This window comes from Sciurus carolinensis, chromosome 4 (genome assembly GCF_902686445.1).
Source record: "Sciurus carolinensis chromosome 4, mSciCar1.2, whole genome shotgun sequence".
Classification (NCBI taxonomy): Eukaryota; Metazoa; Chordata; class Mammalia; order Rodentia; family Sciuridae; genus Sciurus; species Sciurus carolinensis.
This window is the reverse complement of record NC_062216.1, coordinates 86,227,246-86,247,688: the sequence shown is the minus strand read 5'-3', so window position 1 is coordinate 86,247,688 and position 20,443 is coordinate 86,227,246. Positions and strand designations below refer to the sequence as shown.

At 36.3% G+C, this 20,443-nt stretch overlaps 2 protein-coding genes across 2 annotated transcripts in view; both read right to left on the bottom strand.

The window, feature by feature from the left end:
- Window positions 1-20,443, bottom strand: part of Plekha5 (pleckstrin homology domain containing A5) — a 261,754-nt gene that overhangs the window by 133,981 nt on the left and 107,330 nt on the right.
- LOC124983148 (nucleophosmin) lies at window positions 16,841-18,130 on the bottom strand. Its single transcript, XM_047550137.1, has one exon. The coding sequence runs from the start codon at window positions 18,038-18,040 to the stop codon at window positions 17,156-17,158; it is 885 nt and encodes a 294-aa protein (XP_047406093.1). The 5' UTR covers window positions 18,041-18,130; the 3' UTR covers window positions 16,841-17,155.

Sequence of the window (20,443 nt, the reverse complement as noted above, 5' to 3'; positions counted from 1 at the left end):
TGTCTGGTTTTAGTATTAGAAGACAGAAAGACCTCCCATGCTCCCAGATAGGAAGAATTAATATTGTCAAAATGGCTGTACTGCCAAATTGTTACATAGATTTAATGTAATTCCAATTAAAATCCCAACAACATTCTTCATAGAACTAGATAAAGCAATCATGGAATTTATTTGGAAAACTAAAAAACCCAGAATAGCCAAGGCAATCCTTAGCAAGAAAAGTGAAGCAGGAGATATCACAATACCAGACCTTAAAACTATACTATAAAGCCATAGTAACAAAAATGGCAAGGGGGGCTACAATTGTGGCTTGGTGGTAAAGCAGTTGCCTAGCATGCATGAGGCACTGGGTTTGCTCCTCAGCACCACATAAAGATAAATAAATAGGGCTGGGGAGATAGCTCAGCTGGTAGAGTGCTTGCCTCAGAATCACAAGGCCCTGAGTTCGATCCCCGGTATTGCAAAAAAAAAAAAAAAAAAAAAAAAAAAAAAGGTATTGTGTCCATCTACAACTAAAAACAAAACAACAACCAAAAAAAAAAAAAAAAAAAAAAAAGAATAAGAAAAACGGCATGCTACTGGCACCAAAACAGACACACAGACCATTGGTACAAAATAGAAGACAGAGACAAACCCACATACATTTATCTCACACTAGACAAAGGCATCAAAAACATACATTGGAGAAAAGATAACCTATTCAATAAATGGTGCTGAGAAAACTGGAAATCTACATGTAACAAAATAAATTAAACTCCTATCTCTCACCCTGCACAAAACTCAATTCAAAATGAATCAAAGACTCAGGTACTAGATCTGAGCCTAATAGAAGAAAAAGTCGGCCCAAATCTTCACCATGTTGGTTTAGAGATTGATCTGACTTCCTTAACAAGATTTCTAAAGTGTAAGAGAATCAAGAATCAATAAATGGGATGAATTCAAACTAAAAAGCTTCTTTTCAGCAAAGGAAACAATAACATGAAGAGAGAGCCTACAGAATGGGAGAAAGTCTTTACCACATGCACCTAAGATAGAGCATTAATCTCCAAGATAAGATCTCCAAAAACTTAACACCAAAAAAAAAAAAAACCACAATCAATAAATGAGCTAAGGAACTGAACAGAGAACTCACAGAAGAAATACAATCAATAAATACATCAGAATGGCAATTATCAAGAATATGAACACAATAAGTGTTGGTGAGGATATGGGGGAAAAGGTGCACTCATATATTGCTGCTGGGAATGCAAACTGATGCAACCATTATGGAAAGTGGCATGGAGATTCCTCAGAAAACTTGGAATGGAACCACCATTGACCCATTTATCCCACTTCTTGGTTTACACAAAAAGGACTTAAAATCAACATACTATAGTGACACAGTCACATCAATGTTTATAGCAGCTCGGTTCACAAGAACTAAACTATGGAACCAACCTAGATGCCCTAAAACAGATGAATGGATAAAGAAAATGTGTTATATATATAAATATATATATATGTATGTATTACACACACACACACACACACACACACACACACACACACACACACACACGATGGAATACTACTCAGTCTTAAAGAAGAATGAAATTATGGCATTTGCCGGTAATGAATGGAGCTAGAGAATATCATGCTAAGTGAAATAAGCCAATCCCAAAAAACCAAAAGTGGAACGTTTTCTCTGATATGCAGATGCTAATTCAGTGTTGGGGGAGGCTAGGGAAGAATAGAGTTACTTTAGATTATGTAGAAAGGACTGAAGTTGGTGGGGGGAAGGGGATAGGAAGGATTGTGGAATGAATCAGACATTATTACCCCATGTATATATATAACTATACGACCAGTGAGATTCTACATCATGTATAACCAGAAGAATGAGAAATTATACTTTGTTATATATTATGTATCAAAGTGCATTCTACAGTAATGTATAACTAATTTAAAAAAAAAAGGAAAAAGAAAAATAAATATACCAGTTTTGCAGGTTTCCTTTGAAAGACTTAACACTGTATGTTATTATCTAACAACAATAACAAAAATTCTTTTTCACAATTTAATCTGGAAGCTCCAGAGCCAGTTCAGGAAACCAGCATAAATATTTAATGCTTACAAAAATGTAAAATAGTGTAGCCTTTATGAAAAACAGTTTGGTTAAAAAAGTTAGCCCTATGAAATACAACATGAGCCAGGCCTGGTGGTGCACACTGTAGTCCCAGCTACTTGAAACACACAGGCTGGAGGATGGCTTGACTTCCAGAGTTTTAAGGTTAGCCTGGGGAACATAGTGAGATCCCACCTCAAGAAGATTAAAATGAAAGAAACAAAGAAGAAAAGAAAAGTCATATGATCAAGCCATTTACTTATAGATATATACTCAAAGAGTTGAAAACAGGTGTTCAAATAAATACTTGTATGTAAATGTTCAGAGCACCATTATTCACAATAGCCTAAAGATCGAAACAACCAAAATGTCTATTCCAATGGATGAATGAACAGACAAAAATGTGGCATTCATATACAATGGAGTATTATTCAGCAATAAAAAAAGTTTCTGTGCATGCTATTATATGGATGATTTCAAAATCATGCTGAGTCAAAGAAGCTAGGCAAAAAAAAAAAAAAAAAAAAAAGAAAAGAAAAGAAAAGAATTCACATATTTTATTATTCCATTTATAAGAAATGTCCCAAAGAGGTAAATCCACGGAGACAAAAAGCAGATGGGCCCTGGTTGGTAGAAGTGAGTGAGGTGAAAATGGGAACTAACTGCTTACTGGGCACAGGGTTTACTTTTGGGTTGATAAAAATGCTTGTGAATCAGAGGTGATGGTTGCATACCACTGTAAGTGAACATACCAAATGCCAGTTAATTGTACACCAAGTTTTTTATGCTACATTAGTTTTACTGTAATTTAAAGTGATATATTATTATGAAATACATAAAGATCTGAAGAAAATGTATAAATTATTTAAAGATCTAAAGAAAGATGTATATTGGAATTTAATCAGACTTGTCTAGTAACATTTCAATTTGTGTTAATCAAATAGTATTCTACAATTCTCGGTCTAATTGGAAATATACTGGGATCTTCTTCATTAATCCAGAATTCTAAAGGACCTAAAATCAGCAAACTACAATAACACAGCCACATCAATGTTTATAGCAGCTCAGTTCACAATAGCTAGATTGTGGAATTAACCTAGATGCCCTTCAACAGATGAATGGATAAAGAAACTCTGGTATATATACACAATGGAATACTATTCAGCCATAAAGAAGAATACTATTATGGCATTTGCAAATAAATGGATGGAACTGGAAAATATCATGCTAAGTGAAATAAGCCAAGCCCAAAAAACCAAAGGCCGAATGTTTTCCCTGATAAGTGGAGGATGATATATAATGGGGGTAGGGGAGGGGAATGAGAGAATAATGGGGGAACTTTAGAATATGTAGAAGAAAATGAGAGGGAGGGGGTATGAAAAATGGTGGAATGAGACAGACATCATTACCCTATGTACATGTATGATTACACAAATGGTATGAATCTGCATTGTGTACAACCACAGAAATGAAATTATGTATACCAGTTGTGTACAATGAATCAAAATGAAGACTGTAAAAAATTAAAAGCTAAATAAAAAAATATATAACTACGTTCTGATACTCAGATTAATTCCTACACTGCAAATGGAATCACCCAACTTGTCGTCCCAATTATTCTGGAGATGGTTTAAGAAGCATTCAGATGGAAATGACAAATGAAAGAGATTATAATAGTTTACTATCATGGAAACCCTTAGGGAAATTCCCTGGTAGTTTGGCACCCTCTAACATCACTATATAATTGTTTTTGTTGTTTCTTATGGGAAAAATGGTATTAACAGTTTGTTTCATGCTGTCTACTGCTGTCACACAAGGTTTTACAAAGACCAAAAGGCGGACCACATAGGACAATTTAATAAGAAAAACAATAAGTAAAACTTGCAATTTTGTATTAAAATACCAAAAAGTCTAATTAAAACTCCATCTTGGATAGGTGCGGTGGTGCATGTCTATAATCCCAGCAGCTCAAGAGGCTGAGGCAGGAGGATTTCAAGTTCAAAGTCAGCCTCAGCAAAAAGTGAGTGCTAAGCAATTCAGTGAGACCCTGTCTCTATATAAAATACAAAACAGGGCTAGGGATGTGGCTCAGTTGGTCTAGTGCCCCTGAGTTCAATCCCCAGTACTCCCCCCCCCAAAAAACCACTCCATCTCCCTCTATAAACTTTACATGTTTGCAAAATTCCAATTAAAGAGAGAAGAAAAAAGCCCTGCCCTCAAATGTTTAAGTATAGTAAGCAAGTTCTACACTGGTCCAGAAATCCTGCTCTGAGGAAAACAATGAAAAGGGTTGCATACTTCTCCCCTGTGGAATGACAGCTGGCTGAGGCTCTGAGGGAGGCAGCAAGCACCCTTCTATTACCTCTCCTCAAAGAGCAAACACAAGCAGTTCCAGGTTCTGAAATATTTAGATACTAAGATTCTCACCCTTAAGGAAGTCAATTACTAGTAGTAGTACAGCAGTACTGCTAAGCATTTCATGTATGGCTAAAAGGAAATGCAAGAACGTGTTTCACTGATATCTCTCTCATTGTCCTAAAATTGTCATCCCATTGTGGCTGTAGGGAGAGATAACCTCAATTTTTGACAGATTCTATACACTTATAAGCTGCATTGATACATAAAACATTTTCAAAAGTAAACAACATAAATTTTACTTTCAAAATCTGTGTATATATTTAATACAAAAGCCATATGCTTTTGAAGTATTGTATTACTTTTATTTCATTAGAATAGTGAAAACAGTCACTTAGGTGTAAAATTTCATAAGTCAATCATATTTGCTTAGAAATATTTCATAAAACTCCCTAAAACTAAGTCTATTTTTTTAAACATCCTTTTTTGCAGCAACTTTAAAGGAGTTTTCATAAAGAAGGCAGGGTTTATGCTTGTTAGTGTGTACAAGGCTGTGGGTTCCAACCCCAGGACCATCAAAGGGGCAGCAGGGAGGGTAGGGTTTTCCTTGGAAGGATGTTTTAATAAGAAACACAGAAAATGGCATACACTGTATAGGAGTAATTCTCACTGACAAAATGGGTGAAGGAGAAAAGGAGTCAATGACAGAATACTATTAAGAAAAAAAAAAAAAGACATTCAACTAAATTTGAATTCTCCAAACTTCAGTCATTTCTGGCCATCTCTGAGTTTCTATTATGTTTGAGTACCACATGTACCATTAATAGTACTTGAGAGTTATTATAATTAAGCAATTTAAATAGCCTCTTCTCAAGGACTATCTGTGAAATCAAAGGCAGTTATTCATTTTTTTTTCTAATATAATACTAAAATGAGACAATTTTACCTACATAGTACATTGCTACCTTGTAACTATAATTACAAGTGAATTACCTTTAAAATATTTCAATATCAACAGTGGAGGAAGGCAGTTAGTTAATATACTAAAATACTCTTAGCAGCATCCCACATCCTATGCCATTAAGCACTTGAAATATCACTTTCTAAATTTGTATCAGAAGGTTCATTAATTAGTATAAAGAATGTTATAAATATTTTTTCATGTAAGATGGGAAAATTCTAAGCATGAGGTCAACTGGACGTCCTTGCTTAAATAGAAAATCAGAAACTTCTCCACACCTACCTTCACAGAAGCCTGATGTGTTATTTGGATTTTTTTGGTCACCAACAAAAAAGTGACAAATGGAAACAATGGAAAGGTGGAACGATTTATTTTGGCTCATGATTTCTGAGGATTCACTCAATGGCTGACTGGCTCCATTCCTGTGTGTCTGTGGTGAGGCAGAACATCACAGTGGAAAGGGCATGGAGGTCCAGTTTCCATCACCATCCAATAATGCCATCCAAATATGAATTAATCAATGGATTAATCCTGGATAAGGTTAGTGCCCTTATGATCCAACCACATCCCAAAAGCTCTACTTTGGAACATTTCTTCATCGGGATCCAAGTCTTCAAAACATGCGCCTTTGGGGGGACGCACTAGATAAAAACCATAATACCCAGTAAAGAATTTCATTTGGCTCTTCATCCTTCTTAGTGAAGAAGTCTGCTTTCTAAGCCAGTTAAGTGAGCTGACCCCTCTGCCAGGATATTGTTAGATTTGGAGTCAGTCTTCCTAAGATGTTTGTTGGAATGCCTAAAAAGGACACAGAGTAGGGACCTTCATTATTCTTATAGGTAGTCTATGTGACTATTTTTATACCTTGCTAATAGTATGTATGGGAGAATTCAATAAAGGACTTGCTTTCATGCACTAAGACAACTGGAAGATAGGCTATGGGAAAGGAAACACATATACCAGCAGACCTTAGAGTTATTGCAGATTTAGTTCTAGAACACTACCATAAAGCAATCATGAACTTTTTTGGTTTCCCAGTGCATATAAAAGTTACTCTATACTCGATTAAGTGCACAAGAAACTGTACATACTTTAATTAAAAATATTTTATTGCTAAAACATGCTATCAGGCCTTAAATGGGTTTTTTTGTTTGTTTTTTGCTGGTGAAGGGTGTTGATGGTGGACTGATCAGAATGGGGTGGCTGTGGCAATTTCTTAAATGAACAATAAAGTGTGCTGCAGTGATTGGCTTCTTTTCATAAAAGATTTCTGTGTCATGTGACACTATTTGATAGCATTTGATTCACAGAATTTCTTTCAAAAATTAGTCAATTCTCAAATTTTGCTGCTTTTTTTCAACCAAGTTTATATAATATTCTACGTATTTTGCTGTTCTTTCAACAATATTCACAGTGTCTTTATCAGCAGTAGCTTCATCTCAAGAAATTACTTTTTTTTTGCTGATCTACAAGAAGCAACTCCTAATCTGTTTAAGTTTTAAAAAATGTATTTAACTGATATATAAAAACATAAAACTATATATATATTAATGGGATGTGATATTTCAATACAGGTAAATATTGTGGAAGGTTTAAATTAGGTTACATGACTCTTCTCAAGCATTTATCATCTTTTGGTGGTGAAAACTTTCAAAATTCCTTCCTAGTTATTTGAAATGTACAGTATTATTGCCTATACTCTAAATTTTATCATAAGATCAAAGAAAATCATCACATACTCAGGCTGTACTAGTTCTTTTGCTATTTCTACTTATCTACAGTTACTTCCTTCACTGAAGCCTTGAACCAAAGTCATCCATAAGGTTTGGAATCAACTTCTGCAAAACTCCTCTTAATGTTGACATTTTGACCCCCACTCATGAGTCAGGAATGTTCTTAATGACATTTAGAATGGTAAACCCTTCCCAGAAGGTTTTCAATTTATTGGGTTCAATTCCTGGTACCAAAAAAGAAAGAAAAATTCCTTGTTTTATGATGTTACTAGAATTAAAGTGTTTACACACAGTTTGTCTAGTCTCACAGATTCCACCCATTTCCAGAGTTAATTAGATCAGTATCTTTTCACCACATTCCCTTCAATAAGATTGTTCCCTACACTGGTAATAGGTTCCTCTGTCAGTTTGCATTCTATCTCCTCATTCCTTTATTTCACAAACCATTTTCTGCACACATCAGGTTTTCCTCTTTGTGTTCTAAATCTTAATGGGTTTTGACAAATGCATAGTGTTGCATACCCCAAATTGCAGTATCATGGTTTCACCACTCTAAAAACTATCCCATTCTTCAGCTATTTAAACCTTCCTCCTGCATCTCAAACTCCTGATCTTTTCACTTGGCCATTTCCAGAATGTTCTATGGGAATAATACAGTATGCAGACTTTTTTTTTGGGGGGGGGGGGGGTACTGGGTTTTTGTTTGGAAGATCTATCCAGTGGTGACAGCGGTGTGTTAAAGTCACCCAGAATTACTGTGTTGTGGTCTGTTTGATTCCTGAAATTGAGAAGGATCTGTTTGATATACAGGGATGCACCATTATTTGGGGCATAAATATTTACAATCGTTATGTCTTCCTGATTTATGCTTCCCTTAAGCAGTATGAAATGTCCTTCTTTATCCCTTCTGACTAACTTTGGCTTGAAGTCCACTTTATCTGATAGAAGGATGGAAATCCCTGCTTTTTTACTGAGTCCATGTGGATGGCAGGTTTTCCCCCATCCTTTCACCTTTAGAATGTGGATGTCTTTTTCTATGAGATGAGACTCTTGCAGGCAGCATATTGTTGGGTCTTTCTTTTTAATCCATTCTGCCAGTCTATGTCTTTTGATTAGGCCATTAATGTTCAGGGTTATTATTGAGATATGATTTGTATTCCCAGTCCTTTGGCTTGTTTTTGGTTTTTAACTTGGCTTGGTTTCTCCTTTGGAGTGGATTTTTCTCTAAGGTAGCTCCTCCCTTTGCTGACCTACATTGTTGTCTTTCATTTCCTTCTCATGGAATATTTTGTTGAGAACATTTTGTAGCGCAGGCTTTCTATTTGTAAATTCTTTTAACTTTTGTTTATCATGGAAGGGTTTTATTTCATCTTCAAATCTGAAGGTTAGTTTTGCTGGGTATAGGATTCTTGGTTGGCAACCATGTTCTTTCAGAGCTTGAAATATGTTGTTCCAGGCCCTTCTAGCTTTTAGGGTCTGGGTTGAGAAATCTGGCATCCATATTGGTTTCACCCTATATGTAATCTGATGCTTTTCTCTCGTGGCCTTCAAAATCCTATCTTTATTTTGAATGTTAGGCATTTTCATTATAATGTGGCTTGGTGTGGATCTGTTGTGATTTTGTGCATTTGGTGTGCTGTAAGCCTCTTGTAGTTGATTTTCCATTTCATTCTTCAGACTTGGGAAATTTTCTGATATTATTTCATTGAATAGGTTGTTCATTCCTTTGGTTTGTATCTCTGTGCCTTCCTCAATCCCAGTAGTTCTTAAATTTGGTCTTTTCATGATGTCCCATAGTTCTTGGAGATTCTGTTCATGATTTCTTACCATCTTCTCTGTTTGGGCAAGTTTATTTTCAAGATTAAATATTTTGTCTTCATTGTCTGAGGTTCTGTCTTCCAAGTGGTTTAGTCTGTTGGTGATGCTTTCTATTGAGTTTTTTATTTGGTTTATTGTTTCCTTCATTTCAAGGATTTCCGTTTGGTTTTTTTTTTTTTTTTTTTTTTTTTGAGAATCTCTATCTCTTTGTTGAAATGATCTTTTGCTTCCTGCAGTTGCTCTTTCAACTGCTTATTGGTATTATCATTCATCGCCTACATTTGCTGTCTTATCTCATCCTTTGCTTTGCAAATCATCTTAATCATGTATAAACTGAAATCCTTTTCTGACATTTCTTTTACCATACTGTCATTAGATTCTATTAATATAGAATCTAGATTTGTCTGGGTCATTTTTTTCCCTCGTTTTTTCATGTTGTTCATGTATCTTTCCCTCTAGCAGTGCAGACCTGGGGTATTGCAGATTTCCCCCTATAGGCTTATAGTGGCCCTATAGGTTTCCTAAACCTTTTCTTTAAGGGGGAGATCAATATTATGCAGATTCAGACAGTATGCAATCCTAGACCAAATAGCTCCTATGAGGACATTAACAAAATTGTTATAATAAACAGAATGAGTTCAAATATTATCTTCAGTAAAACAAACATATTTGCAATAAGGTCTGCAGTTTCAAATGGAGGACAAAGAGGATGCAGAGGGATGTAGGATGTAGCTGTTAATGGGGTAAGAAAAGAATATACAGAAATAGGGTGAGAGTGTAATCAAAAGAAATTGGTTGTTAGCATGCAAAAAGGGAGAAAGAGACTCTGAGGGAACAGGTAAACGAAAGGAAAAGAGAGCAAAAAAGTAAAGAAATAAAAACTTAAATTGTTCAATAAGGAGAAAAAAGAAAATCTACACTATAACAGTCATATAGTATTCAAACCTCCCAGTCTTCAGTAGCCTGATGCATGAGAGGTACCTGACAATGAGCTTCAAGTCTCCAGCAGGCGTCTCAGGATGGGATTTGCCCCACCTAAAGATAGCAGCTACAGCTTCCAGGATTATCCAAGATGGCCGCTCTGGCTTTCAAATGTGTTGGCAAATGGGGAGCTGCAGCTCAGGATGTGGACATGGTCGGCTGGAGGTCCTGGAGGCTGGGTGTGGTTGGCCAGGCATGGGTCTTGGTGGTGGGATGTGTTTGGTGTGGTTGTGGGATCCTGGAGGCTGGGTGCAATCAGTCGGTCTGGGGTCCTGGTGATAGGGTGCAGTCAGTTGGTCTGGGGGTCCTTGCGGCAGGGAGCAGTCAGTCGATGTGAGGGCCCCAGAGGCAGGGAGTGACTGGTTGGACTGAGGGATCCTACGGGGCCTGGCTGTTGTCTCAAAATGGCGGCAGCCACGTGTAATCAAACCTGCAGGTACTGTCACAGTGAACTTCCAGGCAACAGCAGGCAGCTGGCGCTCCACTGGAAGTCGGCGATCAGTTTGCTGACTGTTGTCAGACAAGGGAGGTGAACCTCGGGTGGTGGGTGATGGATAGGTGTAAGGCAGGTGATGGACAGGCAAGAGGCAGGCAAATGGCGGGTGATAGGCGCCTGACAGTGAGCAATCTGCACTTAAAAAGGCGTCAATATGCTGGTAGACTGCAGGTGATCACAGCAGACAAATGAGGTAAACAGCAGGGGATCGATAACAGCAAAAACTGCCTCATCAAGAAAAAGATATCCTCTGCTTGAAACCCGAGTTACAGAGTGATAAGGAACACAGCCTCCCTCTAGTCCGCCATCCTGGATCCTTGGGTACTGGGGATTAAACCCTGGGGCACTTAACCACTGAGACACATCTCCAGGCTTTTTTCTTTTTTATTTTGAGATGGGATCTTGCTAAGTTGAGAAGAGCCTCACTAAATTGTTGAGGCTAGTGTTGAACTTGCAATCTTTTTGCCTCAGCCTCCAGAGGTGCTGGGATTATAGGTTTGCACCATGGTGTCTAGCTCGGTATGTTGATTTTTTAAACTGTTTCTTTTACTTTATATATATATATTTAAAATCCATGTATGCAGTTTATAGCTTGATGGACTCTTTTTAAAGAAAAGAATAATGCTGAATAATATTCCATTGCATGGATATACGAGTTTGTTTACCCTTTTACCTCCTGAAAGGATATATTGGCTACTTACATTTTTGGTAATTATGAATACAGCTGCTATGAAACATGCTATGCATGCATGTGCATGTTTATGTGTGGGTATGTTCAACTCACTTGAGTAGAGTATGACTGAATAATCCCATGGTTAAGACTATGTTTAGCTTCATGAGATTGCCAAATTGTCCTCCAATTTTTGTTCCCACCAACAATCAATGGGAGCTCTTGTTGCTCCACAACTTACCTTGCCAGTAATTGGTACTGTTATTTTTTGGGTTGTAACCACCCTAATAGGTGTGTAGTGATATCTCACTGTTATTTAATAAGCTATTTCCTAATGACAAATTTGTTGAGTATCTTTTCATATCCTTATTTTATTGAGTTGTCTTCTTGCTGTTGAGTATAGATTTTTTTAAATGAAAGAATTAAGCTTATTGTCCAGATTCACAGTTTGCTAGAGAATAGTTCTGTGGGTATTTTTTTATTTTTATTATTACTTTTTTTTTTTGTGGTGCTAAGGTTTGAACCCAGGGGCCTTACACATCAATTTGTCTAAGTTCATTAGCACTGCCTTTGGGAACCAATACCTTTTTAAGTCTTCAGTTTTCTTTCTTTTTAAAAGCAGCTCCAAAAATTGAATCCACCCGGCTGGGTAGTTAAAAGGTTATAGTAAAAGGTAAAAGCAGCATCTAGCAGCAGTAGATCTGGAAAATAGTAATCATATTTGCAAGCAAATTTGATATGTTAACTTTATACCTTTATTTCCTCCATATTCTAATAGTGATCCTTGGACAACAGTCATCCAGGCTGTGAATTCCTTAGGCAGCCTAGACTCTGCCCTTACAAAAAATTTAACCACCAGAAGAACCACATTAGTTTAGGACCTCTAAGCATTGCCTATATTAAGATGTGACCAATGTTCTTTTCTTTTTATTTTTTCCCAAAGGCAGCCATAATGAAAAACCATAGGAAGTCTGGCTGTTTTCTGCAAAAGTTTTGTAGAGTAAATTGTCTCTTACACCACCCAGTGTTCCTAAATAAAAACCCACATAAAAAATTCTATTCAAGGATAAATGATCTCCATGTTTCTTCTTTCTGCCAGTATAACTTATATTTCCCTTTTATATTGGAAAGCAGAGCTAAAACTAAAGTTCAATTATAGTGATGCTGGTGATTTTCATGTTTAGTAAGGTTGCATTTTATTTCTTGGGTTGTGAACATCTCAATATTTTAGTGATATTATTATGTCTTTCATTGTAAGTTTTCCAGAAAGAAAATCAATATAAACAAATGTAATTCATACCCATTTCAAGATACAAAATTTCCTAGTACATTATTTCTAAATTTAAGATTTATTGTTAAATTATACCTTGATGTACAAATTTAGTCAGAAAGTCAAAATCCAGCACTTCTTGAAGTTATTAATAGCATACTAATCATGTTAGCAGTTATTGAGAGTCTATTATCTCTTTATATTGGTTAGAATAGATTTCTTCAAACCAGATGAATAATTGGAGATTTCTTGATAACTGCTAAAGAGTTCAAGGAGAAGGAGTGGGGCCTTTAAACGGCTTATTTTATGAAAGATTCTCAAAAGAGAATATGTTTCAAATACAAAAATGCTTTTAAATTTAAAAAAAGTAAACTGAAATGGAAGGTGATGAGGGTGCTATTGTCTAAACTACTTATATGCAACCTAGAAATACACACTTACACAGTATGCTAAAATATGAGCTGTTAATGTGTCAGAGGCCATTTTTTTCTTGGTCATTCAGGCATGCTAGAGAGCATTAAACATTGGAATAGTTACTTAGCGTATGGAATCTGTTATAGCTTCTGTATTATTTATAACTCATAACACATTTTATATTTCACAATAAAAAAATCTTTTGGCTAATCTAAACAAGCTTAAACTAATAGGGAAATTCCAAGTATTGCAAAAGAAAAAAAGTTTTTAGTAAGCAAATAAATTTTAGAGAAAAAAGAGGCAAAGAAATGTGTTTGCTTTCAAATGACAGCTAGTATCTACCCATGCAGACTGATTTGATTAACAATTCCCTTCCTGCTTCAGATGGGCTCTTAACACCATCTGGCATGCAACCCTTTCATTTGCTTTCATTCTCTTTTAACAGATATTCTAAAATGTGTCACTCTCCTTAAGCTACCTACATAATATCACTCCCATTCCAAGTACATACTTGTTGCCCTACAATTCAAATTTTAATTATAATTATGCCGATTCTTTTTTCCCCCTTTGAATTTTCAGAAGATAAGGTCCCACTTTCAGATTGATCTCTTTTCTTCTCACTTTCCCTAAGACCTTATTCTGACAATTGATTGTTTTCTTTCCTTCATCTTCAACCTGTACACTCCACTGGCTCCTACTTAACAGCTGAAAAACACATTTTAGTCATTTGTACTCTTTGATGCATCTTGTCTCTGTATTTCTCTTTTTCTTTGGCCCCAAAGAATCGAACATGGGTTGTTTGCACTTTTTCCCTCCTTCCCATGTCCTTCATTCTTCCATTAACTAAATTCTTCTATTCTTGCTTGCTGAGTCAGGGTCACTAAAGTCTTCCTAACTGACAAAGTCAAGGGATATTTTTAATCCTCATCTCACAGATTTGAGATGTAGTACTTAAAAGTTCACATTTCTCTCTTCTGGTTTTCCTAATCTCAGCCCTCTGATTCTCTCATGCTAACCATTTCTGCTAGATCTCCTCTACTGACTTATTCCTTTGCCTGTCAGCTATACCTTAGCTTCCCTAAAGGTTCTGCCTTCATACAGGGTCTTACGAAGTTGTCCAGGCTGGCCCTGGACTTGAGATCCTTCTGATTCACCCTGCCAAGTAGCTGAGATTACAGGTTTATGCCACTGCATTATGTATTCCATCCTTCAATGATTTAGTTCATTCCTTATTAAATAACTCCTGCTATATTCAGTAACAGTACTGATATTTTAATTATATATTCTAATCTGTTGCCCCGGTTTTTCTTCTTCAACATGGCCATATAATCCATTTTTTGCTTCTCTCTATAAAAGAAATATCCTAATAGCACTTCAAACTCAAAATGTCCAAACCTTTTTATTTCTAGATAAACCTATTTCTTGCCCGAATTTCTAATTTTCAATAAATTCAAATGCTGGAGAATAGTTCTACCTCTCAAATTTGTAATCCCCCACCCCAGTTTAACAAAATTTTAAGATTCTGCCTCTTTAACTTTAATTGGGTCTACCTTCTCTTCACTTTCGCTGCCACAATTTAAAATCCTTGTCCAACTTTCAGTTATACCATTTCAAATATGAAGGAGTCCACACTCAATCTCTACCCCTTTAACTTATCCTTTATACTGTTGCAGATTTATCTTTCCAATATACAAATTTTTCCTGTTCTATTTTCCTACTTAAAAAGCAAAGCCTGAAGGATTATGTATGTTCCTTGGTATGGCACACAATGCTACTGTTATCTGCCTTCTTCATCTGTCCATGCTCCATGCCTCCAAGCACCTCACTCACTCTGGGACTCTAGCAGCACTAACATACCTCTTGCCTAAAGAGATCTATAAGCTTTGGGTCTTGCTATTCACTCTGTCTAGAGTGCCACCCACCCATGCTTTTCTGCTTAGCAATTCATATTCACTTTTCAAAACCCAACACAGACATCGCCAGTGCTGGGCAGCTACCCATACTCTCAGATCCTTGGGCAGAAGAAATTGTTATTCATCTATTCCACCTTACGAGGTGCACATACTTCTATCTCTCGCAGTGTACTCTGTGCTTGTTTTGCAGAGGAATGAGTCACCGCCTTTCAAGACTGTATTAGTCAGCTACCAGTTACTATAATACATATCTGAAATGATGAACTTAGAAGAAAAATTTTATGTAGCTCACAGTTTGGGAGGTCCATGACTGAGGGGACCCCGTGGAGGAACTGCAGAGAGCACATGACAAAGCAGAATTGCTCATCTCATGAGCCAGGAACTAAAAGGGAAGGAAGAAAGACTGGGGTCCCACAATCCCCTTTTGAGAGCATGCCTCTAATGTCCTAAGGACATCCCAGAAGGACACAGCTCCTGAAAGTTCACATACCTCACTGTATGGAAATTATATATCCTGTACAATCCCAATTATGAAAGTTACCAAGGTTAGAATAATTTATTAGAGCAGTCATAGAAAACTAATACAACTCTGTTAAATAAAATTACAGGAGGACATAGGTTTCGATTGAGCTCCTACACCAGGCCCAACAGAACAAATAAAAAATGAGTTTTTCATGCTTATGTTCCAACCTACCTTGTTTCTCTGACCTTCCAAGAAATCGGGAGTTGGGGTGACCCCGTCAAATCCCTAAACAGGTCAATTTTAACTAGCATGATAAAGTCCAATCTGCTTTAACTTTGAAACATAACTGTGTTTTTTTTTTTTTTTTTTTTTTTTTTTTTCTGTTTCGACTTCTTTCATCCCTTTTCTATCTATAAAGACAATTCGTCAGTTCACTTACGGGAACACTCATTTCATTTACAGAATAGGTGGTGCTCCTTGTTAGAAATAAAAGGTCAATTACAATCTGTAAGCTAACTTTCTTTTGACATTTCCCACTGATTTAAAAGAACAGAAACTTACTCTCTCACAAATTTGGAGGCCAGAAATTAGTTTCACTAAGCAGAAATCTAGATGTTGGAAGGGATCCCCAAAGCTTTATAGGAGGATCGGTTCCTTGCCTGTTCTAGCTTCTAATGGTCCCACACTCTATCTCTGCCCCTGGAGTTACACTGCTTTCTCTGAAATGAATCTGAAATCTCTGCTTAACTTCCTCACCCTACAAGGACACCTGTGACTACACTTGCTGTGGATGTCTTCTTCTATCCAAGATCCAGGAAAACCTCATCTCAAGGTCCTTAAGAGCACCTAGAAAGGTTTTATCACATAGACAAAACTTCACAGGTCTAGGAGTTAGGATATTCAGTTCACACCCTGGGAACCATTATTCAGCTTGGGGGCAGGGGGTGTGGTGTATGTCTCATATGACTCAAAATATGTCAAAGGGCAACTCTGGTATCATATATATTATATATATAAATTTTTTTCACACATATATATATACACTTTTATAAAAAACAGGTATAAAAACTGTTCCTACAGCTATTTCTACTATTCCAAACCTGACATTATATCTGGATATTGTTAAAAGTCACCAATTATTATCTAATCAAGATTGTATTGCTTCTTTACTATTAAGAACAATTTTATTTAGAAGACAAGACTGTCTAATTCAAGTTTTCTATAGCAAAATTATAGTAAGAAACAAGAAAATTAAATAATCCACTATTTCTTTTCAATGTACTTACAAATATATAAATCTAACATTAAAGAAAGAATTAGATACTTATTATTAAACCACTCTTACCAGCACCTAGAAACAACTGCAATGTCTAATATCATAGTTAAAGACATTTATTTGGCTCATGATTCTGGTGGCTGGAGGGTCTAATTAGCATGGTACCAGAGACCTGGAGACCTCCTGGTGACCCACTGTATCACAACATGGTGGAGCAGCAGAAAGGGAATCAGTTGTGTGCGAAAAGAGCTAACAGTGGCAATGCTCTAAAACAATCTGCTTTCTTGAGAATTAACTACTCCTCTGAGATTCAACCCACTCCATAAGACCAGCCTTAATCCATTCATGAAAGTGGAGCTCATGAACTTACTTTTTTTTTTTTTTTTACTTTATTAAAATACTGAGTTTATTTCACATGTATATTTTTGTCTCCCCACCATTTCCATGTCTGACCACCACTACTACTATGTCCTATCATAACATTCCATACATACTTAAAAACCAAGCAAAGGGTGGAGTTCCATCTTTAAAACTAAACAGGCATTTTGGACAACACATTCTTGGCAATGGAACCTGGACAACATTTATCAAACACGGTAGGGAAAGTTCTCACTTTGCATTATAAAAAGGACAGCCAGATATCAACTGTTACAGAAATGAAAGAAGACGGAAATTTTTAACAAACTGTTTAAACTATTTTCTTAAAGAGACTTCCTCCACTGCCAGAGATCTTGAATAGCCTCCTGGTCAGTCATCCGGAAGCAATTCTTCACATAATTGACGAACTTGGCTTCCACTTTGGGAAGAGAACCACCTTTCTCTATACTTGCTTGCATTTTTGCTTTAATGTCTTCTACAGAACTAGGTCCTTTTGGTGTTTTAGGAGTTTTTTCCTGTTTTTTGAAGGATTCTTGACCTTTTGATCTTGGTGTTGATGGTTTTGAGTCTTTTCCATTCTGGTTTGATTTTTGTGCATTTTTGGCTGGAGTATCTCGTACAGATTTCTTCACTGGAGCTTTTTCTTCAGTTTCCTCATCATCAAAATCATCATCATCATCATCTTCATCATCATCATCTTCATCTTCATCATCGTCGTCATCTTCATCAGCAGCAAGTTTTACTTTTTTCTGGGGAACCTTGCTACCACCTCCAGGGGCAGATCGCTTTCCAGACACACTTAAGAGTTTTACATCCTCCTCCTCTTCATCTTCTGATTCTGCATCTTCCTCCACAGCTACTAAGTGCTGCCCACTAATATGCACAGGCCCTGAACCACATTTCAACCTTAAGACCACAGGTGGTGTGATTTCAAAGCCCCCAAGGGAAACCGTTGGCTGTACAGACATTTTCAATGTTGCCAATGTTACTTTAATAGGACTGCCTTCATAATTCATTGCCTCTGCTTCAACAATGTGCAATTCATCCTTTGCACCAGCCCCTAAACTGACCGTTCTTAAGGATAACTGGTGTTCATTTTCATCATTATCCACCTTAAAGTGATAATCTTTGTCAGCCTTTAGTTCACAACCGAAAAGATAGTTCTGGGGCCTCAGGGGGCTCATGTCCATGTCCATCGAATCTTCCATGGGGTGGTAGCACGCACTTAGGTGGGAGAGAAGGCGGACGGAAAATAGGCTGCTGCCCTAGAGAAGAGACGCGCAGGACGGAATCACGCCAGGGCATGAACTTACTTTTTATGGGGCTCCACCTCTTAAAGGTTGTATCATCAAACTACTGCTGCACTGGGGACCATACTCCCAGCACATGAAACTTTGGTGAACAAAGAAACTATAACAATATCCTTGGATGTATTTGTTATTTTTATGATTATTTTATAATTTTTAAGTATTAAAAAAGTACAAAATGAAATCTTCCACCGCCAACCCCAGAAAACACCTGATGTGCTAAGCTTCATATTAATGTCTGCAATTACATCCTAACTCTGGAATATCATTGTTAAAATTTATAAAAAGAGCAATTCTTTATAAATGAAAAAAAGAATGCTTGCTTCCTTATTAACTCTTTAATAGAGAAAAAATAATAGTGAAAATGAGGATCAGATATGTTGGTTACAACCAAGAAATGGATATGCTAAATAAGTTCCCCAACATTTACATTCCTTGCCCTACAATTTCTACTTGTTTATATAGAAGAGTTCTGCAATACTTCCTAAGATTAAGTTATGCATCTCCCACATGAATTTTGCTGGCTATATGTTAACTGCTATAATTCTCCCTTTTTTGCAACATGTTCTATAAGGAAAGAAATGGTTCTGATATGTTTATAAAATTGCTTTTGTAGACAAATTGTATTTTCTCATTGACTTAACCTATAATTTCAAAGATTTAAGGAAAAAGTATAGCTCCAAGAAAAATTTATGCTTACTTCTAAAACATATGCATTTTTTGATAGATGGGTGAGGAATCATCAAAGTTCATCTGAAGAGAAAAAATTAAAACAAAATTTTTTGCTAGACAGCACACAAACTATTAGAAACCAAAACTGGGAGAAGATACTGATTCCTAATCTTGAACTTTTCCACTGAAAAGCGTCTATGCTAGGATGGTAAGGGGAAGATTCCAGTGGTATTAAAATTCTGTGTTTTAGTCTTATGATTTCATATCTTCACAAAGTAGAGTACACACACACACACACACACACACACACACACACTCTTAAATAATGCCAAAAATTGAAATCTCGGAATATTTTCAGGTACTGAGATGTACATGTTTCATTAAAGGTTTTCTAAACTATGCACTAATACTTTACTTTTGGATAAATATGGCTAATAAGCCACTAAAATACTAATTCTACATTAAGCTTAATAAAAAAAAATCTTTCTTAGGGACTGTCATATCGATGTTAAAAAGGTCAACATTCACTCTTCAAAGCATACTGGGTCTAGCAATGAGGTCATCTCAGACAGTCCTAAGTAGTTAAGCACAGCAGGCCTTGGTCCCAATCCATTAATATTTGTACCATTCATTCTCAGAATAAATGAGAATTCAAAGTGCATAGACAGTAGGTCAAAGCATGGAAAATTATTTAAATTAGGCTTCGAATTTAACAGAGATACTAGAACAAGTGCCTAGCTGATAACCAAATCAAGCAACCAATTTTTCAAAATGAAATTGAACAAAAAAATTCTTCAGTGAGTAGGTCAGAAGAACAGCCAATAGGTATTTTACTTCTAAGTAATTTTGATGACTTTAACTGAAAAAGCAGAAGGCTTAAGACTCAAGTAAACTGTGGGAATAATGAGCCACTCTTTAACCTCCCTGACAGTATTCAGGATAATAGAGAAGAAACAACATACCACAAGGGATTCACATGTTTCAATGAAGAATTACTGATTAGGTGCATTGTAATTTAAGGGTCAGAGAAAAACTTGTGACAAACTTGGCAAGTCGAATATGCCCAACAGGTGGTTAAATGAAACAAAGACATTGTAGAAACTGTAGAATATGAGGTGGGTTATTTTTTGTTGTTGTTGTTGTTGTTTGTTTGCTTTGTTTTGTATTATAATATTAGGGTTTTAACACTGGTGAGAGAATGGTATTCCCATTTGGAAATAAAGGAAAGTTATTGTTATTATTGCTACTTTTTTTAACTTTTTAATCTGACCTTATTTTTTATCTTTACTTTTTATCACACCTGAGGAAATACAGGTTATATGAATTTGAAAATGTTTATCACACCTGAGGAAATACAGGTTATATGAATTTGAAAATGTTTAGGGTGAATTAGGTAGAACTAAACCTACCTATGTGGCATATTAGTCTGCTTTTCATTGCTGTAACAAAACACCCAAGCTTGGAAAAGGTATAAGAAAAGAGATTTACTTTGCTTAGAGTTTTCGGATGTTTAGAGTCCAAGATCAAGCATTCCATGTGTTTGGCCTCTGAGGATGGCATCACAGTAGTGGAAGCATGTGCAGAAGAGATTACAGGAACCCAGAGAAACTTAGGGAAGGTTTAAAACAAAAC

What these genes read in the sequence shown, in the direction of transcription:
- LOC124983148 (XM_047550137.1), bottom strand. Translation starts at nt 18,040, where the DNA reads ATGGAAGATTCGATGGACATGGACATGAGCCCCCTGAGGCCCCAGAAC.